General features: G+C 42.7%; 1 protein-coding gene across 3 annotated transcripts in view; it reads left to right on the top strand.

The window, feature by feature from the left end:
• LOC135401313 (dedicator of cytokinesis protein 3-like) overlaps positions 1 to 25,855 on the top strand; it is a 33,077-nt gene extending 7,222 nt beyond the window's left edge. For 2 of the 3 annotated variants that reach the window (XM_064633641.1, XM_064633643.1), the window contains 36 exons: positions 95 to 176; positions 1,274 to 1,365; positions 1,484 to 1,606; positions 1,692 to 1,816; positions 2,249 to 2,347; positions 2,610 to 2,673; positions 2,822 to 2,925; positions 3,737 to 3,938; positions 4,525 to 4,622; positions 5,049 to 5,141; positions 5,353 to 5,453; positions 6,442 to 6,576; positions 7,086 to 7,197; positions 7,283 to 7,469; positions 8,072 to 8,331; positions 9,171 to 9,376; positions 11,005 to 11,083; positions 11,182 to 11,282; positions 11,541 to 11,599; positions 12,120 to 12,268; positions 13,032 to 13,117; positions 13,553 to 13,570; positions 13,729 to 13,830; positions 14,729 to 14,789; positions 14,867 to 15,109; positions 16,221 to 16,310; positions 16,863 to 16,967; positions 17,052 to 17,193; positions 17,278 to 17,444; positions 17,558 to 17,905; positions 17,979 to 18,175; positions 19,311 to 19,452; positions 19,713 to 19,856; positions 20,349 to 20,658; positions 21,140 to 21,222; positions 22,427 to 25,855. In XM_064633641.1, coding sequence (XP_064489711.1) covers positions 95 to 176; positions 1,274 to 1,365; positions 1,484 to 1,606; positions 1,692 to 1,816; positions 2,249 to 2,347; positions 2,610 to 2,673; positions 2,822 to 2,925; positions 3,737 to 3,938; positions 4,525 to 4,622; positions 5,049 to 5,141; positions 5,353 to 5,453; positions 6,442 to 6,576; positions 7,086 to 7,197; positions 7,283 to 7,469; positions 8,072 to 8,331; positions 9,171 to 9,376; positions 11,005 to 11,083; positions 11,182 to 11,282; positions 11,541 to 11,599; positions 12,120 to 12,268; positions 13,032 to 13,117; positions 13,553 to 13,570; positions 13,729 to 13,830; positions 14,729 to 14,789; positions 14,867 to 15,109; positions 16,221 to 16,310; positions 16,863 to 16,967; positions 17,052 to 17,193; positions 17,278 to 17,444; positions 17,558 to 17,905; positions 17,979 to 18,175; positions 19,311 to 19,452; positions 19,713 to 19,856; positions 20,349 to 20,658; positions 21,140 to 21,222; positions 22,427 to 22,693 — 4,976 coding nt within the window. In that variant the 3' untranslated portion in view covers positions 22,694 to 25,855. The remainder of the gene's footprint in view (positions 1 to 94; positions 177 to 1,273; positions 1,366 to 1,483; positions 1,607 to 1,691; positions 1,817 to 2,248; positions 2,348 to 2,609; positions 2,674 to 2,821; positions 2,926 to 3,736; positions 3,939 to 4,524; positions 4,623 to 5,048; positions 5,142 to 5,352; positions 5,454 to 6,441; positions 6,577 to 7,085; positions 7,198 to 7,282; positions 7,470 to 8,071; positions 8,332 to 9,170; positions 9,377 to 11,004; positions 11,084 to 11,181; positions 11,283 to 11,540; positions 11,600 to 12,119; positions 12,269 to 13,031; positions 13,118 to 13,552; positions 13,571 to 13,728; positions 13,831 to 14,728; positions 14,790 to 14,866; positions 15,110 to 16,220; positions 16,311 to 16,862; positions 16,968 to 17,051; positions 17,194 to 17,277; positions 17,445 to 17,557; positions 17,906 to 17,978; positions 18,176 to 19,310; positions 19,453 to 19,712; positions 19,857 to 20,348; positions 20,659 to 21,139; positions 21,223 to 22,426) is intronic. The other variant, XM_064633642.1, reaches the window with a different exon arrangement.
• Positions 25,856 to 25,992: the final 137 nt, after the last annotated feature.

Here is a 25,992-nt window from a genome sequence, read left to right as displayed (position 1 = left end):
AAAGGCATGATGGTTGAATGAATTGGTGTGTTTGAAACAAGTTGCCTTTTGCTCGCAATATATGATGTTTGTATAACGTGCCACACATTTGCAGTGTTGGGGATTTCTGATATCCTGAAACAGAAGAATGGAAGCATGTTGGAGGATGAGCAGGAGCGCACCGTAAAACTATCCACGTCAGTGCCACTCCATGTTTCTTGGCTCGTTTTGCCCCTGTTTGACCTGCATGTTCGCAAGCTTTATGTGATATTTACTTAACCTACTTTTGTGTTGGCAGACGACATTGAAAGTGTCCTACTACTCATGCACAGTGTAATACAACTAAAACCAAGGGAGGAATAACATGCCACAAGTATAACTGACTGTTGTGTCCTTGAGAAAGACCGTTAGAGTCAATTCCGTTGCCCTTGAACTCTGCAAACTATGACTGGAGGGAATTATATCCCTGTTATACCACTGTTACACGGGCAGCCTTCGACGACCGTTGAAGCCAACTGCCTTGAAAAAGCTGTGTAGCTCCAACAAGTGTGTAACGTGTCGACTTCTAAACGGACATTAAATCTAATGTTGCTTGACACAATACACGCTTGCTGGCGCTGTGCACGTTTTTCGAGGCAGTTGGCTTCAACGGTCGTTGAAGGCTGCCCGTATGACGGGTATAAGAAAACTCGGAGCTGCAAATGACACTTTGTAGGTGCAAAGTAGTGCCAAATACTCTACAGAAAAGTCACATTTAAGAAGCTCACCTGCCGTGGGGCGACGGACACGATAAAATAATAAAACGCACGAGAGATAAAAATTGAGAAATAAGGAGTATGGTCGAGCCAGTTTGTTACGATCCTCGATGTAACGATGACGTCGACGAATTACCTGTGGACGAGGCACATTCTAATGGACAATGGGGTTCCGACAGTGTGGATGATGATGACTACTGCACTGGGTGACGAGCACTGGACAAAGTCGACGATCTCAAAATGGCCGCCTCACGTGGTTTCGATGGTTATGTTGTCCTTAGAAAAGCTCTCTACACAAAGCTCTGTCAATTTAGAGCTGGACAAAATGCTTTTATGCTGTCAACAAATGTGCATGTTCAGCAACATTTTACTTGTACTGTCCTGGTAAAATAATCGTATTTTGTGTTCCCGTCTATATTGTTATAAACGTCGTTATATCGTTATAAAAGAACTGGGTGTCCACGCAAAGGGACAAGCAGTGCAAGGTCACACAGTAGCAGCGTTGCCAGAACACCATTTGATGATGGTGTTGCTTGCAGGTGCAACGAGAATGATTTCCATCAACTTCATGATATCATCGTCAAGAAGATGAACCACAAGTTTAGCCTGCTCACTGGACAAGACAGAACAGGCAAGTTATTGGAACACCAGGCATGCACTTGCACAGGAAGCCTGCTGCATGTGTCAGATAATCACCTTGCACTGAACGTCCGTCAAAAAACTTAACCTTCTGCATGGTGATTTTGCAGGGGTCGTGATAACTCTCAGAATGCTTCATGGCAGCCTCCCAGTATTACAACAGGAGAACCCACTCTTGTTCAAAAATATCACTGTCACTCGTAAACGAGGGTTTCCAGATGTCATAATGCCTGGTAACGCATTTCAATGTACTGTTAGCTAACAGGCCAAGAGCGTATAATAGAAATGGAGCTTATAAAGTGCAACTGTACAACGCAGGAGATGTACGTAATGACCTCTACTTCACGCTAGAGAAGGGAGAATTTGAGAAAGGAGGCAAATCCACCAGCAAGAACATTGAGGCCGCAGTACAGCTTGTTTCTCCTGATGGGCAGATGCTGGAGGTATGGTTGTGTACAGAAACACTCTTAAAAAAGAACTTCACTGCCTAGCATGACAACCATTATGCCAAATGACATCATTCTCTCTCCCGATTTGTTGAAAATGGAAGGCATATGCATTTTTGTGACACTTACGCAGTTACGTTAATTGTCACAAAAAGGTGTATGCACAGCGTTCTCCATATATCAAGAGTGATAGCTGTATCATTCTGTGTCATGGTAGGCCTCCAGTGTGTTATGCGGTGAAGTTCTGCATTAAGGGTGTAGAGGTGAACCTCAATGTAGCAAAGTAGTCTGTTAGACTTCATTTGATCATGATTTTTTTTTTAACATTGTGTACACAAGTTGCTCTAACGTGCTGCACGTAGTAAAATAGGAACGTGTAGTAAGCTATAGGTGTTGTATGCTTGAGAAAGGCTGCTCAATTTTTTTTAGAACTGCTTGAGCTGTGGAACAGGAGAAGAAAATGCAGTACAGTTCAGATCAGTTGTGCTGTACCACAACAACAGTCCACACTGGGCGGAGACCGTGAAGGTATGATGCACGTTTCCTTGCGTTGTACGTGTACGGTACACTTCCGTTAATTTGATACTTGGCTTAAATTTGAGAGGCACCAAAAGACCTACCTGTGTGTTTGCATTAAGTCTGTTCAATTATGTGGATAAAAATCTCTGTTGAGCAAAATGCGGAAGTGCTTTTGCGAATGCATTTTTAGTGACTTTACGGCAGATATCCCAGTCTGCAAGCAACGATTTGTTGTTGGCGGTCACACACAAGTGCCAATTCCTTTTTGCAGGTTTCGATTCCCATCGAGCGTTTTGATGGTGCTCACATCAGGATAGAATTCTACCACTGTTCAGGTAAATGATTTTGCGTGTTATAACAAAATTTTCGAGATTGAGAACACTTTTGATCGTACCATCTTAAAAATAAGCGAATTCTGGCAAAATTTTTGTTGCAAAAGATGGAGGTTGGCAACCACAACGTGTCTCTCTGTCTTTCTTGCAGCTCGTGACAAGGATAGGAAACTGCTAGGTTTTTCCTTTGTACACCTAATGGACGACCAGGGCACCATTTTACGCAACGGAAGCCACGAGTTTTTTGTCTACAAGGTAGGTGATGATGCCGAAGCAGTCTTACCCGGATGTAAACATTATGGATGCGTTCCACAACTAACTCTCGAGTAGGAGTTGGTCACATGACGAGAGTTGTATCATGTGACCCTGAGAGTAGGGGAACCCTTGTGTGAGCTGTGGAACGGGCGCGAGTACGATTCTCGACATGGCGATAGCAGACGACAGTGACATTTGGGCCCCGGGACATCGGAACCTCCTGCCGCGGCTTCGCTTTAGTGTGACGGTGTTGACTTCGGTATGGGGTCATCTGCGTGGGTTCATAAAGCATTCGAGCCACGAATTAGGGGTATTTACAGCACGTTCCGAGAAAGGGTAGAGCTGTTCTCGTCTGCAGCTAGCTCTAAAACGCATAGAAACAGCTTTCGACCTTCACACGCAACGATGTGATGTTTGTTGTATGTATGGTTCCGTGCATGTTGCTCCGAAGAAAACATTGGGTCGCAAAATCCGCACTGGAACTTTCCAGCGTCCTCTATGATGCAGCCGATACGAGCAGCAGCAAAAGCAGACGACCATAGATTTCGGTGCAGACGACAGCTCTGACGTCACTACTCTTAGCTACTCCCGCCTGATAGGGAGTAGAGCGAGTTGATCTCGAGTAGCTACTCTCCAGTAGACAACCCGCTTTTAGAACAGGGGGTCGTGACATCATCGAGTAGGTTTTGGAACGTGGAGAGTTGCTACTCCCTACTCTCGGGTGGACCGGAGTAAGTTCTGGAATGTAGCCTATGCAAGAGGAAAGTGTATTGGTCGTAAAACGATACATTCTTACCTTGCACGTTCCCAGTGCGAAGACCGTTCAAAGCTACAAGACCCAGCCAGCTACCTCACCCTTCCGAGCGGGCCTAAAGATGTTGTTCCTCCTACAACGCCTAGCGCGACTTCCCCTCCTCCGTTCAGCCCAACAGGGACGGCCATATTTATTCGCAGTCCTCGGGAGTCTCTTCAAGTTACTACCCTACTTTGTTCGACAAAACTTACGCAGAATGGTATGTAGCCAGTACTGTAGAAGTAGAAATTTTTGTGAGGACTTAATTTTCGTTAATTTCACAATCGAACTTTTTTCGCGAAGTATAGGTAGCGGGGATAAAAAAGAAAAAAATCGCGACGATATGAGCTCCAGAAAGACAAATCGACTTACTTGACGACCTTTATTCTCACACTTTGTTTTTGCCAAACATTTCTATTACTGAAACGCCACTTCAACTTCAGCGGTTTATTCGCATAGTGTATCACTTGGCGTTGCAGGTACCTGCTTTCGCAAGACCAGCATGCATGTCATTATTACGGTATTTGAGTTCACGTTAACCCTCTATAAGCCAGCCATGTAGAGGCTGACTAATTCTCGTTGTTTACTGTCGGCAGTGTCACGATCTCCCGATCCCGCGATTTCTGCTTCCGTCCGCTTCCGCACGAATTCGCGAATTATATTAAGACCGCGAAATTAACCACTTTTACAGTATTTTAGAATTTGAACAATAATTTGCCTTTCTTGTCCAAGGATAATGAAATAGAGCTTTTTCTGCGTTTGCAGTGACGGTGTGACATTTCGATCTTTTTGCTGTTTTCATGCAGGTGATCTACTTTGCTTACTGAAGTGGAAAGAGAATCCTGACAAGATTCACGATACCCTAAACAAAGTCATGAAGCTCAATGGAGAGGAAATTGTTAAGGTGGCTGTTTCCGTACTTTTCCTGCGTACGAAATCTTAACCTTTTAGAAGTATACACCCCAATGCAACACCGTCTCAGGTGTACGCGTCCCGTTGGTTTCCGCTCATCATCACTCACGTTGTCTGTTGCACAGCACCGCCAGAATGCTTTACTGCCGCAACAGTGTCTTCAAGTGCTAGGATCCCCCTTGCAATACCCAAGTAATCCAGCGGTGTGCCCCATGCAGTGTATACTTGACTCCAGTAGGCTCCAATTTTTTTTTTTTTTTTTCTCTGGTGTGGTTGCCCATTCGGTGTTCGAACATTGTAAATCTGCTTGTGCCTTTCTTGTTTTGTCCTGTCATGTCTTATAGCTTTGTAGGCCTGAGCCCTTGATATGTAAAGTAAGTATTGTATATTGATTATTGTGGTTCATGTCTCGATGCAGTTCCTGCAGGACATCCTTGATGCCCTATTTTCCATGTTCTCCACCGGCGATGGGAATTCGACGTTGTATTCAGGGCTGGTTTTCAAAGCTTTGGTTAGTATTCAGAAACACGACATACTCGTATTACTAGAGAAAAGAGTAAACAGTACCAACCAATTAAAACTTTCATGCAACAAGGAGTGCCCACATGGACAGATGCAGTGATCAGGACTAGCTTGAAGTTGTTAAAAATACTCTGGTGGTTATAAACATGTGTACCACTCTGTTGCTGGTCGGTTCAGAAGTTGGTTGTCTCTTTGCACAGATTCATATATTTAGCCTTCTGGACAGCACAAAGTTTGAGCATTTCAAGCCTGTCATGGACGCGTACGTCACAGGTCACTTTGCTGCGGCCCTCGTCTACAAGTGAGTGCCACTCCAAGTTTTCTTAATAATAATAATAATAATTTATTTGGTCAAAAAGTTGACCGGGGACAGCGACAAAAAGTCACAATGTGACTTGACGAGGTCACTGTCCCCGTACAGCAGCATCACATTGTATTTTATTTATTTTTTACAGAAAAGTGAGGTATTAGGACAGTGCACCTTACAGAAAAACGTAAACAAAACGATACACTTATTCAACGCACTTCTTAACTTGTAAAATATTCACCAACACATTTCCTTGTGGCTCCTAGTCAGTTAATGGAAATGTTATTTAACAATGTAGGCAGAGCATGTTGTATCTGTTGTTCACCATACGATGTTCTACATTTTGGAATGATCCATTCATGCTGATGACGATGAAAGTATGTATATATAGCAGGTGACTGCAGAGAGTTTGACTGCAGTCTCTGCAGTCACTCTGAGAGTTTGACTGCAGCCATTGTTTCACTTTACCACGCTATGAATAGGGCCTGACTTTTTCGGGTTATATTTTCCTGCAAAATCGAGGGGGTAAATATCTGGTTATATTTTGCTCCCAATAATTCTAGTGTAATCGGGTTGAAATGAAACTGATTCAACCTAATTCCAGTTGAATCGGGTTGGATCAGGCGTAAATCTTTGGTTTACTCGGCATAATGCACATGACACACGAGTAGATACAGAGTGTCAATATTTAGTCTATGCATCTAAGAGGCAGCGGGGTCTCTGTTTTGACAGTTTGTATGAACATATTTATGCATTTAAAACACAGTTTCCAAAGTTGTGTGTTAGTTGTGATGACTTCGGGTTCCCCTGGTCCAGCTGTTCTCGGGGAAATACCGGGTTAAACCCTGTTTTTCCGGATTTGAATCTGAATGTAAATATCGGGCATAATCGGGCATAACCCTAAAAAGTCAGACCCTAGCTATGAATAAGGAAAAAGGCCCGTGTTTTCAATATTGTTTTGCTATTCTCTCTCTCTTTCAAGGGGCCTACTCAGTTGTGTCCGCCACTGTTCCGACCTCATTCAAGATGCGGAAGAGCAGAATGCCATCAAGAATTGCTTTTCTTCGCTCGAATACATCTTCAAGTTCATTGTGCAGTCAAGATTACTTTTTGCCAGGTACAGTGTTGCACAAAGATGAGTGACGACTGTCAATAGAAACTAGCACTGCACAGACCGGAAGTGAACTTTAGAAGTGCCATTGCAATTTTTTATGGAGACCATGAAGTGTTAGGCCATCCCTGCAAGCCGGATGCACAAAATACTGCTTACAAACGCAGAGTGTTATGAATTCTCATTGCATGTTGTGTGAGGAGAAAGATGGAAAAAATGTTTTTGTAAATTTGTGACTCTAGTGAAGAAGTTTAGGTCTCAAATAGCCATGGTACAACTTGTTTTATCGTGACCACGACTGACTCTAGTAAAAAAATATGTACAAAATGTGTCAGAAGGCTATTCAGTTCTCTTTGTAGGTAAAAAAAATGGAATTTTTTTATTTTTTTTTCTCTACAAGGAGGGGTCAAAGCATATGTGCTCCCCCCCCTCAACTGGACACACCCCTAGCAAGTACAAACAATGTTTGCCATAACATTGTTGTTTGGATTGTCATAGCTGGAACTACTTTTCAGGGCAACTGGAGATCAAAATGAAGAGGATTTCAAGGCTGACCTCAACGAATTGTTTAGTTCATTTCACAAGATGTTGCACATTACAAACGACGCATCCATCCAGCGTATACAAGTGAGCACATTAGCACGCTTTTGACACGTTATGTTGATTTGATAAGCTTAATCTTGTGTAATGGGAAAAACAATTTTTGCTCTAGGTTACACTAGTGTACAGCTTCAGCCAGATATACGAGCAACTACTCAAGGTGCTCCCAGTGGAAGAAGTTGGTCGCATAGTTAAGCTCACGCTCAGTTCGCTCCCCGCCGAAGCTTCGGCTTCACTCACTCAGGCCAGGCTTCTGTGCATACATAACACCGTCAAAAGTGCGGTGTTCAAAGATCGCAGTAAGTGCTCATAATTAGAGCCTGAAGTTTTATGGTTTTACCCGGTTCTTCCCCGAAATTGCACCCCGAATTGAAAGTTCACTCTTTTGGGTGAAACCCGATTTTTACCCGGCAAATTCCCCTCACTGGGATGTCTGTAGGAATGCATTAACTTGCTTTTTTGGCAGCAAATGCAGTTACATCACTGTTTGTACCAAACCGCTACAGTTAGTTTGAATAACTGAGCCTGATTTATCCCCGAATTTAGCATACGGGGAGTTTTTTCACCCAAATTTGCATGAATTTAGTGCACACATTTATTTACCCGATTTTTACCCCCCGAATTTAGAAAAAAATATTTCCCGAAAACTTCAGGCTCTACTCATAATTAGAGCCTGGTGTTTTCAGGAAATATTTTTTTCTAAATTCGGGGGGTTAAATATCTGGTAAATGAACATGTGGGACGACGATAAAGGCTATAAATAGGGCCTGACTTTTTAGGGTTAAATACGGTACGTGATTTGGTTTTGCTCCGACTCCCCTTGCACGCGCCACAGGGTGAAATACTGACGACTTTTATGTGTACGTGCCCGACTTTAATGCATTTCCGTGGCTCCATTTAGGTACTCGCCTGGACCTACTGGGAGTCTTTGTGGGGCACCTGCATGACTGTTTGTCGCATGGACAAGAGCACCGACTATGTGCTGCTATCCTGAGTGACATACTGATCTCTCTCTACCATGCTGAAAGCACTCCGACGCAGGAGGACAATCACAGCTCGATTTCAACTCACATTTATCACGAAGTGGAAGTCCTCGTTCTAGGGCTGCTCGAGACACTTGTGTTGACTGTGAAAAATTCTTCAAAGGATTCAAGCTTTTCGGTGAGTTATCAGCAGTCTGGAGCTTACACCACGTTTTTTTTTTTTTTCACCATTCACGTTACTTTTCTGTTCATTTTGAGCAAAGTTCGGTGCAGTAGCCAATATTTTCTCGTTTATATCAGCCACCCCCAAGAATTATTTAATTCTTGGATGTGGCGTTCAATACCAGGTAGTAGATGGTGCTACAGTATGTGAAACATCAGTCTAAAGCCCCTAGCTTTCCGAGGTGGAAAATTTACTTCTCCGCGAAGTGGGGTTTTAGAAATTCGCGGGATTCCACAGGCAAGAGAAAACAAGAACAAAAAGGGAAGAGAAAGTGGCAACACTCTCCGAAGATCGTGCACCAACTCATCCCGAGTGCTTTTCCAGCTTTTCGCAACGTTTCAGTGCGCAAGAAAACTAGACTGAACTGATTTTCCTTTCATCACGGCACATTTACCTGTTTTAGTGTCAACATTGTCAGTGGCATCAGGTATTGCAGTCGCGATTGATTGGGTTTAACCTGCGAAAATGTTGCAGGTTGATCGAAATCCTCACATAATTTTGCAAGATACCGAATAGTTATTCCGCAAAAAATTCACGATTCTGAGGGAAACAGCAGATTCCGCGAGACATGGCTGATTCCACGAAATTTTGCAGAATTTAGGGGCTCTAGACATCACCATCACTGTCGTGTTTGTCAAAATTGATAGTTGTCACAATCCGTGGTCAGTGCATTAACTTCTTTGGGGTAGATGTGCTGTCATCTGCTCTCACTAACAGTAATAGCGTGTTGTTACATGTAAGATTACCTCTTTTGTCGTAACCCGTTTTCATTGCCATATCAAATGCACTTATAGGGCCCTCTGGTGGCGTGCCTAATTGCACTTCTGCGACTTATGGAGGAGCGTCACTACCTCGTGCTGTGGGACCACTTTCATAACAACTGTGGCAGACGATTTAGTCTCAGGGAGTTTTTGCTCCACGTATTTGCTGTGCTGCACTACCTCGTGCAGCATTACGCATTCCCTCGGGACTGGATGATCATGCGCATGGTAGCAAATCAGTGAGTTGCCCTATTCACGCTTCTCCATTTCGGCTTCTGAACAATGTTGATCAGCAGTTACAGCCAAAATCCCTTACGATGAATGCCTTTATAACGAAAAGACCGTTATAACGAAAGTTTAGGTTACGCTGCTAGAGTTAGCAGTTTTCACTGTTGTAGGCAAAACTATTGCCCAGTGGCATATCTAGGGTTGGCAACGGTGTATGTTTACGTCCTTGTGTTTTTTGGGATTGATGCCTTTTGGAAATTGGGGGGACACAAAAATCGGATTGTATTTCGGAAGCTGTAAAATAGGGTGAAACTTGGGTGATGGCACGTGAAACGGCAGATTTTCAGGGAAAATAAGAAAAATGCGATGCACGTAAGAGGAGTAGGCAAAAGGCAATGTCGACATCAAGAAAAATTCGCTTGTTGCTAAGGGTATGCGAATATTCGAGTTCTCGAATTCGAATCGAATATCAAACGCTCGAACTATTCGATTCGCGAATCGAAGATCCAATATTTGATTTTTGGAATATTCGACTATTCCACGAATATGAACGACACAACCCGAAAGTGGGCTTCACCTGATGCTTCCGTGCATGAGGTGAAGCCTCCTTTACGAAATTGCCCTTGCTGCAGGACCAACACAGGCGGGACAGTGTTTAGTTTAAGATAAAGTTATTTATCCAAAATTAATTTTGTAGACATCGTCTGTGGAAGGGGTGGCGCCCCTCCCACATGCAGTTTAGCGGTGCCGATGAGGGACTTTGATTTGATGTCTATAAGGTTGCCTTTAAAAAGTTAGGACTCTCGAATAATGACTACATCTCACGAACAAGAAGGGTGTCTTAAAGATGTCCGTTACGTCTAAAATTTCAGTAGTGCAACTTCCTAGGGCGAGTGCAAAGACACTAAAGGGTGTTCATGGCAAAGCTGAGGCAGGATGCCGATTCGTTTGTTTCACAAATGGCCTGTGGTTGCCTGGAAACAATTACAACCTCATCCGTATAACGTGCTACTGCCTGACATAAAATTTTGAAATGAAGATAACCACTCCGGCACTCCAGTAAGTGTAGGCTCACCTGAAAAGCAGGAAGCACTCTCATGTAAAATTATAGAGTAGGGGCTTTTAGCGGAAGAATTGCGTGTCTCGCTTGTGACAGTTAATGTCAGAAAAATTACACTAAAGCCACGGGCTACAAAATGGAAACTTTTAGTGTGAAAGTCACATATTGTAAATTTTGCACGAATATTCGATATTTGATTCGGTATTTGGAATTTTTTCCTCCGTTCGATTCGATATTCGATTCGACTTAAAATGTTCGGATTCGCACAACTCTACTTGTCGCGCTTCAGGTGAACACAAGATGCCGAACAGCAGTCCTCATTGCAAAGTACTTAGTGTTGGCAGGTGTCCGTGGCTGAACTTACACTCTGGATACATCTTTTCTTTTTTTCTCATGGGTTATGCTAAGCAACGTTAGTGCATATAGGGGGAGTAAAAATGGGTTTAACCGGCTTTGAAAACTTTGAGGTTGAGGCTTTGAGGTTGAAGCATGGGTGGGGTGCTCTGGATACCACTCGAGCTAATTTTTCCACTGCTATTGCTACTACTTGTATTTATAGGCACCCCCCTTCTTTTGCAGCATTGCTCTGTGTGCCTTGCAAGAGTTCTCCCAGATTCTCACATTAGACTTTCTGGACAGCCATGGTTGCGATAAAGAGGTATGAGCAAAATGATAAATCTGGATTGCTGCTTGCTCCTGGTACCAAGTATTGCAACATGTGGAATGTTTTGCACTGAGCCAGTTCATTGCTTTCAGTTGTGGAGCAATTATTTCACCCTTGCCGTGGCATTCCTGACTCAACCATCGCTGCAGTTGGAAAATTTTTCTGAGGCCAAAAGACTAAGGATTCTGGAAAAGTAAGGTCATAACCACATTTTGTTGAATGCAGTATTCTTATAGCATTGCTTTTATTGATGCAGGTTTACAAGGAGTAAGTTTTATGATGAAAATCGGTAATTCCTTTAAGCAAGTTGAATACTTAAATATCCAGTAATGCAGTATGACCTGATTTCACCCCATGGGAACTGCTAAATCATGTGCACATGTGTAACTTCGCCTTCCTTTTATCCTGCAGTTTCTTATTCCTCTTATTTTTTCCTTTCCTTTTCTCTCAGATATGGAGATATGAGAGTCCTGATGGGTTTCCAAATTCTGGCAATGTGGAACAAACTTGGTAAGAACATTGGTCTTGTTCTTCAGCATATTACAGGTGGTGTTCTCGTAATGACTTGTTTTTCCAAGCATGGTCCGTTCTGGGTCTGGGTTCTGGGACATGTCCCATGTCCCCATGTCCACAAGTCATTACGCATTTCACAAGGCAAAGTGTGGTGGTCACTAAACCGGAAAGCCATTCATGATATGTAAATTTGGAGCAATAGGACAACAGTGGCATTACTTGGAGCATAAGAATGCACTACCATTACTGCAGCTTCAAGTTGTTAGGTTACCTCATGCATGCATGCATGCTTTTCCATGCCCTCTGGTGGGCAACCTACACACCATTTTGGAAAAAAAAAAAAAAAGACAGAAAAATTCGTCCATGTTTGGACCTTTTTAGTGATCTGTGGTGTTCTTACTCTTACTGGTGTGTGGTTACTTACTCGCTTGACTCCTTCTTCAATGATGCAACTATATATCCTACTGACCCACAAATATCATTTATGTGTTTAATGCTCTGTTCGTTTTAATGCTAGGTGACAGCAAAGTGCACTTTCTGCCCGAAATGGTCGGTCCCTTCTTGGAGGTGACGCTCGTTCCCGAAACAGAGCTACGGAAGGCAACGCTGCCGATATTCTTTGACATGATGGACACAGAGCAGAGATTCCACAACAATTTCAAGCAGGTGATGTAAAGTTGGACCCTGTTGCTGATCCTGAATGTTTACCCCCTTTTGTGTCTTCAAGGCGCAACCTTTTTTGCTTGTAGCTACTGTACTTACTTGCATAATTGACACTCTTTCACACACACACACACACAGACAGAAACAGAAACAAAGAAACGAAAAAAGAAACAGAGAAAGGAACAAAGAAAGAAACAAAAGAAAGAAGGGAACGGCAATAGGGAACAGCTGCATTACTAATTATGCAATTACAGCATCTGAATTGCTCTCTCTAAAATTAACGGGCATCTTATCATTGCTTAAAGTGACTATCACATCCGGAAAACGTGTATGAGAACGATACGGTAATGTTCGGTACCGCATCGTCCTGTGATATGAGGTTGTCTGCTGTGAAGTCGGTTGCTGGAGAAAGTACGCATATTTCTTGAGCTTTTCAAAATAATTTTGTAGCTTCCTGCTGCTTTAACAATCTACTCAGACGGGGTTTGCAGTGGCAGCTGCCCAACCTTACCGCATTTCACAGGTTCATGTTCTACTGTCGCTGTTCACTCCATGTTCCATTCCATGTGCTGTCAGCTCGTGTCCCTCCCCATTCCATATAATCCACATTATTTTTGTACACTGCCTCGGCTTGTGGATGTAGAGCCTTCAAAATCTTTTCAAAGGCACATTCTTCGAGCCTGTTGGGCCCATTCGGATTGTTTTTGCTTCAGAGTTGCAGCAATCGTTTTAACAGTTTACTGCCCTTTTTTTTTTTCCTTCTTAGGTGGAATCAGAATTAATTTACAAGTTGGACATCCTTGTGAGTGAAAACAAAGGTGATGATGAGTACAGACAGCTGTTCAACACCATGTGAGCATTGTCTATCTTACGTACAGACATACGCTACCTTTGGCATGTGCACAACATGGCAGTGTGATTGCGCTGACCGTGTACGACACCTCCCTCCTATTTTTCTGTTGTCTTATTGTGCACACTGCTTCTGTCATCCTCTGCATGTGTAATAAAGCTGCATTTGGGTACTGCTTTCCGTTTCCCTTGCTGGGCTTTTTTTTTTTTTTTTTTACAGCGTAACTTCAAAGCTTGGCTGTGATTTCGAGGCTAACGTACTAATTTTTCCTTTGTGCTCTTGAAAAATTTCTGTACGATTTCCAACTACAATGAGACATTTCTTATCAAAATCGGTGTCCTTCCTCTGATTAACCCCCTGATTGACTGCTTTCCGCTAATTTGATGCTTTACTAACATGTTTCCTTCACACTGCTTCTGTCCGTCTGCTGCATCCAGGGAGCACTTGCAAGAAGTGTAAGTCACCTGGTTCTTCACCACTTTGTTACGTATTGTAGGTGGTGGCTGGGAAAGGTGTTGTTTTTCTTGCACTATGCACTTGTACCTTTTCTAAGGCTTTAGCGGAGATATTTCGGTACAATTTCATTTCATTTCACCTGTACCTATTTCGACAGCCTTCTCGATAGAGTCAAGTCTAACGACCCAGTCTGGAAAGAAAATGGAATTGCATTTATAAACTCCATTACTCGACTTCTGGAACGACTTCTGGATTACAGGTAAGCATCATTACTAATGCGTAGGCTCCCAGCATTCTTGGGTTCAGTATTTTTGTTATTGGTACTGATTTGGGAGTCTTACGTTTGATCGCATCTGTGGGATACAACTTACACATTGCCCCTTTATGATGGGCACGTGCTCAAATGCATAGTCACAATGAGTGTGCAGAACTCGCTGTATCTTCTTGTTCTGTTTAGTTATCAGCACCCCTTTTCTCTCTTCTGTTTCAGGTTGTTCTAGTAGTGTCAGCCTTGATAGCCTGTAGATGAATTAGAGCCTTAAGTTTTTGGGAAATATTTTTTCCTACGTTCGGGGGGTAAAATCGGGTAAATAAACATGTGCACTAAATTCATGCAAATTCGAGTGAAAAAAACTTCAAGTACGCTAAATTTGGGGAGAAATCGGGCTCAGTTATTCAAACTAATTATAGCGGTTTGGTACAAATGGTGATGTAACTGCATTTTTCTGCCAAACAGGTAAGTTAGTGCATTCGTACAGACATCCCAGTGAGGGCAATTTGCCGGGTAAAAATCGTGTTTCACCCTATAGAGGCAACCTTCAAATCGGGGTGCAAACTCGGGGAAGTATCGGGTAAAACCCTAAAACTTCAGGCTCTATAAGATGATGTTGGCAATATCATGTTCGCATTCCTGAACGTGGCCTTCCATTAATATTTGTTCAAAAGTACAAAGTTGCTGGATTTCTTAACAATTACGGAAAGCACACATAATGAACATTCCTCGTACAAGCTGTGTCGGCACAGTTTCCCCCCGTCAAGTCGTCCCAGGACGCGCCGTCCCCCCCAGCAACACGTCGCCCCCGTTAAAGTTGCGTTAAACGGGCAAAACAGAGCAGTAGTTAAGCAGCAACGAAATTAACGTTTTATATGCCCTCTAGGAACGTACTCGAAGGTGTCGAAAATCGTGACAAGCGAATGAGCTGCACCGTCAACCTCCTCGTAAGTATCTCAACCTTACTTCTGCTTTGCTCCGCCAGTGCCAGTTCAATTGCCATGCTGTGTTGTTGCTCCTGTAGAGCTTCTACCGGAACGAGATCAATCGAAACGAGATGTACATTCGTTACATCTACAAGCTCTGCGACCTGCACCTTCCAGCGGAGAACTACACGGAAGCGGCGTTCACGCTCAAGCTGCACTCTGACCTGCTGTCTTGGTCTGACAACATGCTACGAGCAGACGAGCATTACCGAGAGCAGCCGGAGTGGCAGCGTAGAGAGGCACTTTATTCGCGCATCATAGATTACTTTGACAAGGGCAAGGTGGGTTTTACTTAGAGCCCGAAGTTTTCGGGAAATATTTTTTTTCTAATTTCTGGGAGTAAAAATTGGGTAAATAAACGTGGGCTCTGAATTCACGCAAATTCGGGTGGAAAAACGTCGAGTACACTAAACCCGGGGAGAAATCGGGCTCAGTTACTCAAACTAGCTAAACTGGTTCGGTACAAATGGTGACGAAACTGCATTTGTTGCCAAACAAGTTAGTGTGCATTCCTACAGAAATCTCAGTCAGGGCAATTTGCCGGGTAAAAATCGAGTTTCGCCCTAAAGAGGCAACCTTCAATTCGGGGTGCAAGTTCGGGGAAGAATCGGGTCAAACCATAAAACTTCAGGCTCTAGTTTTACTGTATGCTTAAGTGCTTTAACAGTTTTGGTGTATATCTTCTGTGAGCATGCATAGCACTGAATCCGGTACAAACTGGTACACACCTGGCCCTATCTGACCAAGCACAATTGAGTCTGCAAATGTGCTACCTGCATGTGAACTCGGACGACACAGTCTCTCTGTTTATTTACATGTAGAGCCTGAAGTTTTTCGGGAAATATTTTTTTATAAACTTGGGGGGTTAAAAATTGGGTAAATAAACATGCGCTCTAAATTTGTGCAAATTCGGTTGAAAAAAACTTCCAGTATGCTAAATTCGGGGAGAAATTGGGCTCAGTTGCTCTAACGAACTGTACTGGTTTGTTACAAACAGTGATGCAACTGCGTCTGCTGCCAAAAGAAGTGACGCTCCAGTGAGGGCAATTTGCCGGGTAAAATTCGGGTTTCACCCTAAAGAGGCAACCTTCAATTTGGGGTGCAAATTTCGGGAAGAATCTGGTTGAACCCTAAGACTTAAGGCTCTATTTACATGCACAGTGTGCACATGAGCTGAGGCTGCCACCACTGATGTAAAGAGATGAAAAAGTAAAAAGCCCTTACCAACACTTTTCTGGAACTGGAAGATTTTGTAACGGCCAATGACTGAAAGTTTATAGGTTTAAAAATATAAAGATGCAAAAAGCATGCAATATTGAACTACCATCTGTTGTGCCAGTTAAAAATAATGGGAGGGCAGGACCTAACTGATTGCTGTTGTTGACCCTTCAGTGTTGGGAGAAAGGCATTCCGCTGTGTAAGGAACTAGCGGAGCTCTACGAAAAGAAAGTGTTCAACTACGAGAAGCTCAGCTCTATACTGGTAAGTTGCTGATTATAGCCTTGCACAACACCGTACCTCTTGGGCGTGTTGACGTAACGGTAATTGTCAAATTTTAGGTGTTGGTCTCCTATTAATATCGCATAATAAATGTGTTAATTAGCATAATCAGATTCAAGCTTTTCTGGGCTATAGAAAATCTTCTTGTATATGTTAAAGTACTGACACCTCTACAATTAAATTGGATGCCTCAAATTTCATGAAAAATACCAAAAATCTGGAATGTCATTCTTTTCCAATTTTTACTTGTCTCGCATACGTCATGTCAGACAACCTGTTTAAATTGCATAATGTAAAACCCCGAGACTAGGGAACGCACATCATCTTCACCAGTTCGCTTGCTTCCTAGCCATTTTTTCACTGTTTAAATTGTTTCTATAAGGATTCTAACGCTGTCTATCTACCTAAAAACATTTATCTCCTGCCAAATTGCATCATCATAGACTATATCATTGTTCTTTCACTGCGAGTGAAGGATTTTTCAATTAAATGAATTCAAACTGAATTTTAATGCATGAACCATGTGACATGCAGAAAACCCAGGCCCAGTTCTTTGACAACATCCTTAATCAACTGAGACCAGAGCCCGAATATTTCCGTGTGGGATTCTATGGCATTGGTTTTCCCCTTTTTCTCAGGGTAAGCTGCACTCCCTGCTATTCTTTCTTTTTGTTAATTTGTGAGGTGCAAATATTTTACCCCTAATTTCTTTTTATAATGCAGAATAAAGTGTTTGTGTACAGAGGCCTAGAATATGAGAAGATAATAGCCTTCACCCAGCGTATGCAGACACAGTTCCCACAAGCACAAATTCTCATGAAGAACGTGCCCCCGGACGAGAGCATCCTCAATTCTGATGGACAATGTAATGTTAATGCATTACCGCAGCCACTGTAGTATACTCAGCACAAGCAGCACTACAAGGATACGTTCTTTTTCGTTCTCGCAGATATACAAATCTGCAGTGCAAAGCCCATTCCAGAGTCGAGACCAGAATTTGAAGGCCAGAACATTCCAGACAAGATTTTGAACTACTACCTCGTAAACGACGTCAGCATTTTCCAGTTCGACCGGCCCATCCACAAGGAACCCGTCGACAAGGATAACGAGTTTAAGGTGGGGGTAATGAATGATTGGTAGGATGAGGGGGATTCAAATAATAATATTGATTCATTCATTCATTCATTCATTCATGGATTGGTTGATTGATTGATTGATATTTGTTCCAGAGCCTGTGGATAGAGCGCACAGTCCTCTACACAGACGGTTGCCTACCCAGCATTTTACGTTGGCTAGAAGTGACCCACCAAAGAGTGGAAGAGATTCCACCCATAGTACACGCCTGTGAGAGTATCGAAGCCATGAATAAAGAACTGTGCCGTCTTATTGCTCAGTACACCTCGGACCCGAAGCGACCAATCAGCCCCCTCAGCATGAGGCTGACGGGGGTCATCGAAGCGGCGGTCAACGGTGGCATTGCAAAGTACCAGGAAGCCTTCTTCACGAGCCGCTACGCTCAGGAACACCCTGAGCATGCCTCCAACATTGCGAGGCTCCAGGGACTGATTCTGAACAAGGTAAACGTATAGTTCACTGCGAAGTTCGTGAGAACCAACGAGGCATAAACACACAATGTTCCCCTTACCTCAGGTGCACATTCTGGAAGGTGGACTTTCCATCCACGGGCGATTGGCCCCACAGGATGTTCTCCCCCTGCAGCGCCGTCTAGTGGATCGCTTTGTGCTCATGAAGCAGTCAATCAGGGAAGCTGCATCTCCAAACATGGCTCCCCGCATCGCGTCTGATGTTTCAAGCGCTTCTGACCTTCGTCGACCCTCAATCATAAAGTGAGTTCTGACACGGGCACCCGTAATTGAACCTCTGTATGCAATAAGGGGATAAGAAAAAAAAACCCAAACCAAGAAAAGGGGCCTAATCTGATTGTCCGTCCCATTGACACGCGTGCATTTCACTTTTCTTACTTTCCTGTGGCGGGCCAATAAATTGCAATACGGTCCCAAATTTTCTTTGGCACGTACATACTGGCATGTAGATGTCATTGCAGCAAAAATAGCAAAAAGGGGATAAATCGACGTATCCCCTTATTGCATACAGAGGTTCAATTAAAGTCTTTCTAACATAAATCTACTGCATATGACAAAATTTGTCTCTATTGCTGGTCTGTGGGTAGTTCTACCCAGCTTAGACGGTGAGCGCTTGCAGTGCGTTTCCAATTTCCTTCCGTGTCGTGCTCGCAGTATTTTGTCGAGATAATGCGAAGCTGTCTGATGTTGTCAGCGTCTTTTTAAACCATTCGAAATATTGCTCCCAAAAATGTATTCACCTACTTGCATACCATGCACAAGCAGTGCATTCATAGCTCTGTGGTAAAATGTTTGCTTACTAATCAAGTTGGAAGTTGACCCCCCTTTCTCCCTGCTCACCCACCTTGGGACAATGAGTTGGTCTGAGGTAAATGGAGGTGGACGTGGAGGAAAGAGCAACTGTGACTGGATGATATTACTGTGCAGTATGCTCCGAGGTCAACAAAAAACTGCATCCAGATAACGTACTCAGTGCTAAAACTCAGTGAGAGCATGAGATTGAGTAATCACTAATCGGGGAGCTTCTTCTCATTTTTAGCGTGGGGATCTAAAACCTGGGTACTCATCGAATGGTGGTATCTGTCCCACTGACGTGTCTGTGACAAAGAAACACAAATAAAATAAGTGCCCATAAGGATACATACCCTTTGATAGGCTGGATTCTTGTAAGTCGTGCACATGCTCCGAAATAGAAGATCTAGTCGAATTTGCGGGTTTCAACCCCTATGTTGTGTCACCCATGTTTTTGCATTTGAGAATCATATTATGGTGGTTAGAAACTTCGAGCCTCAATGCTTCACTGCAAAGTTGATGCAACATTGAAGCAGCCCGTTGCACAAGACAGATGATAAGGCAGGGAAAAACTCTCATTTCCCAGTACCCCATTGCCACCTGTGCCTGGAGAAAAAAAGCCCCCGTCGGAGCCATGCAGTAACAGGTCATCTTCATCTGGTTCGAGCCTCTACGGCCACCTCCTCCCCGAATGCTCAGACGATGAAGGCATCTACAGCCGCCCAAAGGTAAGACTGTGATAGGTACACGATCTGGTGATTTTTCTTTTTTTCGTTTTTTTCTTCCACAGCAAGCTACAAAATAAAGTATCTATTGAGCATTGTGAATGTGTCACTTCAAAAATTCAGTTTAAGCTTGAAATTCCGAAGTTCAGTCGAAAATTCAGATTTGTCAGGTGTTCTAAGCTCGAGATGGGCATTTTCTATATTGTAAATCATACAGTATGTGTCACATAACCCTTTTGTGACAGGATTTATATTTTGAACAGGATGATCAACAAAATGGACCAAGCCCTGGCGATCGTCCACCGTTACACTGTGCCAGGGCGCTTCCCTTCACACATCCAGCTGCAGCATCGCCTCCTCCATTGCCGACGCGCCCACGCTCAGTAAATTTAACATCTGATCAAAGGGTATTGACATGTTTTTTTCTTGCAACTGTGAGTAGTAAACAGAGCAGAGGGTACAGTATTTCAAAATGAGGGAGGACAGGGAAAGCAGAACCGGTACCACTTTATCTGCAGTTCATATTCAGAACTTTCCTGGTGCCCTTAATTCTTATACAGCCTTTTTTACGATTGTGGTAGAAACACTCGACACGGGTAAATTCGACAGGGTTGAAAATGCGCGGTGCTGTGTCCGCTTGTGCATTACCACTCTCTTGCCTCTTAGAAGGAAGCTTGCTAACTGAATTTTGTAGATGCAGTAAAATTAAGCGCCCATGTTTTTGGGTTTCCTTCTTTTTTTGTTTTTGTTTTTATGATGTGGGGAGCAAAACCAGGCTTTAAGTTTTTATGGTGACTATGATGCAAATCAGGGGATAAATATTGATTTTATGGGGCTAAGCCCTAAAACACGAGGCTTTAAAGTTTCGAAACTGTAATATAACCCGCATCCTTAAACAGACGAGCAGCGGAGAACATCAGTGCCACATGAGTCATCGTTTCCAGACACATTGTCGAGACCACTCCGATGGCTCAGGCTGCTCCATGTATGCCTCCTATGCCTACCCATCTCCAGCACCTGTAGCCGTGTCACATATAGCCACAACTCCCGTCGCCACGGTGGTTCGGAGTAACACCTGCAGCCCAAAGATGCCGACAAGAAGACCGCATCACCTGAGCGAGTCCTCCGCTACGGATGAAAATCATGTACCGCTCGGGTCGTGGAGCAATCAAAACGGAAATGAAAAGGCACCACCCTTGCCTCCTAGAGGTTAGTGCCCCAGCAGAAGGGGGGTTTTTATGGAGTTGTAGCCAAAGGATCATGATTAGAGCCTGAAGTTTTCGGGAAATATTTTTTTCTAAATTCAGGGGGTAAAAATCGGGTATATAAACGTGTGCACTAAATTCATGCAAATTCGGGTGAAAAAACTTCCAGTAGGCTAAATTCGGGGGGAAATCGGGCTCAGTTACTCAAAGTAACTGTAGTGGTTTGGTACAAATGGTGATGTAACTGCATTTGCTGCCAAACTGGTAAGTTAGTGCATTCCTACAGACATCCAAGTGAGGGCAATTTGCCAGGTAAAAATCGGGTTTCACCCTAAAGAGGCAACCTTCCATTCGGGGTGCAAATTCGGGGAAGAATCGGGTAAAACCCTAAAACTTCAGGCTCTAATCATGATGCAAGAGAGCTAGTTTAATTAAACGCATGCCAGTAATAAATAATCTGTTTGGTAATTTGCCGTTTACATCAGCAAGCGAAAGGAGAGCAACGGTAGCAGACACCAGAGGTTTGGACGATGCAAGGCCTGCGTTACCACATCGAATTGCTAGGAAGGTAGGTGCTGTAGGAGTGTTCCTGTTTGTTTGCTTTTGATGTTGTGAGTGCTTCAGATAGCAAAGAGATGTTAATATTTTGACTAACGGATTAATTAGCTAATTTTTTATTGATAAATTCATTAATTTTTATTGAATTAAATTTATGGTGTAGGTGAAGTAAGTCTAATATTTTGATTAATTAACCCGTTAATTTTTATCTAACAATTCATTAATTTTTATTGATCTAATTTTATGCTGTGGTACAGCTAAAGTAAATGGAGTACATGACAGAAATTTTGATTGACACTTAGAGTTTGTGCCCTGTAACTTATACAGGGTGTTCACTTTTATCATTTACAGAATTTTTATTTTAAAAAAAGGCTATGAGAGCAGCACAGATGTCCGTTTTTCCAGTTGAGTTATACGGCCAGGCGGACATCCTATGGAAGAGAGTATGTAGCTGCAAGAAACTAATTACCTAAAATCCATTAATTAAGTCTTTAGTTAGAGAATTTTGGGCAAAAGCGAGATAGTAGAATGGGAGACAATCCTCATTGAAAGTCATTCTATCTTTTGAAAACCAGAAAAGAGCACGTGCTGTGAAATATTCATCGCTGAATTTCGGTATGCAAATGAGCCAAAACCGAAAAACTGCGCCTCAAGTGCGCATCACCTACACACCAACAGAGGCTTATCTTGGCCGGAAAGCGGTTGCTAAACTGGCCAGCAGATCGGTCTACTCCAATCATCTCCATCGCTCCAAATCACATGGCCCTCTGACGTGAAATGAGCTCTGTGCTCCCTGCGTTCGCAGTCGCTGCAGTTTCGGTTCCGGCTCATTTGGATATCAAAATTTTGGGGGATGGATTTTTAAACGCACGTGCGCATTTCAGGATTTGCTAGATGTGGAATGGCTTTCAACGAGGACAGCCTCTCATTCTGTTGTCTCGCTTTTGCCAGAAATCCCCTAATTAGAGAGTTAATTAATGAATTTTTGTTAATTGCAGTCATCTTGTAGTTCCACACTTCCCTCGAAAGGATGTCCGCCTGGCCGCATAACTCAACCGCAAAAACAACATCCACGCTGCCCTCGTAGCTTTTTTTATAGGGATTCTTTAAAGGGTAAAAATGGACACCCTGTATATGGTGGTTAAGGCTGCCGCCGCAGAACGTTCCATTCCTAATCACCGTTCATCCTAATCCTCGTCACCGTTCTTAAGCAGGCGTCTTCTCCTACAATGATGGCGACTTCAACTCTGGTTGCATGCCCGACGGGAGAACAGTTCTGTGAAGCAATCACAGTGCTCGACTCTTGCACGCCCACGTGTAACCCCGACCTTACGCTAAACTTTGAACCGCCGCCCCCACTGCCTTGCAAGCGCACGGCTTCGATAAAGGGCTCGGACAGCATTCCGGGTACGCCGACTCACGCAGCCCCCCCTGGTGGGTCTGCTGACACGGCGCCCCTGGTGGTCAACATTGACCTCTAGACTGGGAAATTATACTTCAAACGTTCCACGGTGCGACGTCCGCGTCGACGCTTCCATCTACACTGTGTGTGATGGAACACGTAGCGCAAAATTCTTTTTTATACGTACGTAGCCAAACGGTGACATTTTTATCGATTGTACATACGGGGAAAGTGTATAGCTGTATATGGCTACCTGTAATCCTGCATATCATCAGTACAAGACGGTGAGCACCTTACACTGTTCTGCCATATCATCGTAATGTCACGGGACATGGTCAGTTAATCAATGTGGTTCTCGCTGTTGTCACAATAATCAGACATGGTATCAATCGATACAGTGTGGCAAAAATTGCATTTCAAACTTATTCGCTGTATAGCATGTGCCAAGGAGTGTACCTTTGTAATGATGATTGTTGAGCAACCAGTAATGCGATTTGAATTGCATCAAATTTACTTGCTCGGTAACTAAAAGTAATGTGTTACCTTTCATGAGTACTACTTGACGCGTGATCCACATTGCAGCTTAATATTGAGTGTGAGAGACACTAATTTCCTGTGGTGTTCAATGCAATGTGCAAATCTCCAGTGAGCTGTACATGGCAACTTCTAGTGTAGCTAAAGAAAATGGGCTGTTTGAATGATCTCAAGTGCAAGTGCAAGACATGCTACAACCATTTATACATTCAGGGAAATTGTGGAATATTTAGAACTACGCTACTTATTTTCAGTAATATTTCTGCTCGATTTCTTTATCCAGGTGCTCAGTGCTGCTATGTAGAAAGTTTTAAAGTGATGCATGGCATATTTTGAACGGATAAAGGTGATAAGAGTCTATAACCTACGGAAATTGAGTGTCCCCAACCTGCCATTCCACCATTCTCCTATTCCAAAACTGGGGAGGAAAATATACATTTTCTGGCACAGGCACATCCATAATGTACATTTCCGTGCCACACTTCTGGTTCCAGTGCAGTGCTACACTCTTGTGACATATTTCTCTTGAGTCTCTTATTTGGGGAAATTTAGATTCTGTAAAGTTTGCTGGATCTTAACTTTTAAACTACTTGCTGAGCAAAAATATAGATCTGCTGGGCAGTAACAGCATCACATATGAATGCTGTAAAATTGCTGTCCGAAGCGGAACAGGATGAAAACAACCAGTGCTGAAGCAGTTGAAAACAGGAAGGGTAAACAAGCTAGAATCTGAATTACTTTGCTTCATGGAATCTGAGAGCATGCGACAACATCTTGCTACTCTGTAATTCATGCAGTTCTTGCTTCTGCTTATGTCTTTGTTACTGTATCTTGTTGTATACAAGAAGTCATAGTGAAACGTGCACATTAGGTTGTGAGCGAATGTGCGCTTATTTATTTTATTTACAAGGGATAGTACATTGTGAACTTAAGGAAAAAAACACGTGCAAGAACTCTTTTTGCCCACAACGCCGTGACAATGTGGTCTCACCTATCGTAGAGCGTTCGTTGTTCACAAGGCGCAGTTTCAGCGTGGGCACTCACACGCTTGAGTACCTTATTCTAAAGCTGCCTAATTTCTTACATTCTTCCGATGAACGAGGAAAACAGATATAGTACCTTACACGTTGCGACATCACAGAGTCCAAATTGTGTGGCACTAATATTTCCATGTGTATGCAAGAAGTGGCAGCATCATTTTATATGATGCCCAGCCTGTCAGTTTATTCTATATACATTTGTTCAGGTGGAACTCAGGCAGTCAAAAATGAGAAAATCAATATTGGAAGTGGCAGCCCCACATTATAATTATTTTCCAACATGTACACCACACATCCGGGATGGGACAACAGGGGATGAAACCATGCATATAGTGATAAACGTTAAGGTGCAGAAGTTTCCATGACATACCTATATTCATCTTACGAGATAGAGCTAATATATTTTTACAACTGATTTGTCTGCTGCTATATTAATTTCCCTTGACCTGAAAGGAAAACCTTAGAGTGCAGCTTGATGTTTGGCAGCATGTGAAGCGACATTTGAGTAGCTATAAGTCATTTACTTATTCAGCTATTCAGACCATTTCTGCTGTACTAAGGTGACCGAAACTGACGCTAAGTTTGTAAGGCATTGTTGTGGCATAAATCATGTGCTCAGTAATGCTGAGGTGACAAGTTGCACATTATAAAATATATGCAACCCCTTGTTTCAATACTGTGCGAAAGGCAACTGAAATACTACCATCAGGCTGTAGATGGCATAATAGATATGTTACGTCATGGTTTATTTACGACTTCCAAAAATCGTGTAGTAGTTTTGTAGCTATGATTTATATTGCTTCTTCCGATTGTAGCTCCTTCCACTTTTATATTTATCATTATACTCTGAGCTAAATGGAATCTGTGGGTGCCCACCAGTTCTTCACATATGTAAATGTTTGTATTATATGTGCATCTTCAGTGTTATTGCAATAATGTGTACAGATAGAAGTTTCATATACATATATTATAGTAAAGAGGGTGTCTGTCATTTGTCATAAGTTTTATTTTATAGCTATATAAAGCATTTACATTAGTCATATATTTGTAGGTGAATGTAAAAATATGTGAGGAAGGGCACATTCTAGTCACCTGAGGATCCTTTATCATGTGACTATTATAGTCTCGTACGAATTGTGCAGGCAGCGTAACGTGTATATGAAGTGTCCGTGTTCCAGATAACTTTCGAAACTGTGAACGATCATGATCCATCTCATGTTTTATATTACATTTTTATATTACCATTACTAAGTTCATGGGGCAATATATGTCCTATTTTTGTATACTTTGTATACCTATCGCGTGAATTGGAATAGTCACTTCAGCGTAGCCAGGAGGAAAGGAAATGTTCTCTGCCCTTTTGAGTGCACCAGCCATGTGCAGTAGTGAACATGTTCGTGTTGTAGAATATGACGACACATAATAGCATCCATGTGACGGGATATGATTTCAGCAACATTCCTCTGGTGAATATTCCCTCTGCAGGGTATTACACAGTTGCAGCTGGAATTGACGTCATGTTGCTTTAGCTTGTTTCTGGTCATTCTGTCATCGTTTAGATTGTGATCTTGATGTAGGCATGGACATGCTTACGGACTTATAAATCTCATGTGAAACATATGATTGTACTCTTTTTGAGAGATGCAGTAATAAAATGTTTAAATCTCCATGATGATTTGTAAATGTGGACTTGGTAATCAACTTGATACAAATTTAACTTTTTTTGGTAGTTTTACAGTTTATATATATATATATATATATATATATATATATATATATAGTACATATATAGCACAAGCTTCGG

Source organism: Ornithodoros turicata, chromosome 7, assembly GCF_037126465.1.
Source record: "Ornithodoros turicata isolate Travis chromosome 7, ASM3712646v1, whole genome shotgun sequence".
NCBI classification, from domain to species: domain Eukaryota; kingdom Metazoa; phylum Arthropoda; class Arachnida; order Ixodida; family Argasidae; genus Ornithodoros; species Ornithodoros turicata.
Note: the sequence above shows the minus strand (reverse complement) of the source record. Positions and strands in the feature narration are given on the sequence as shown.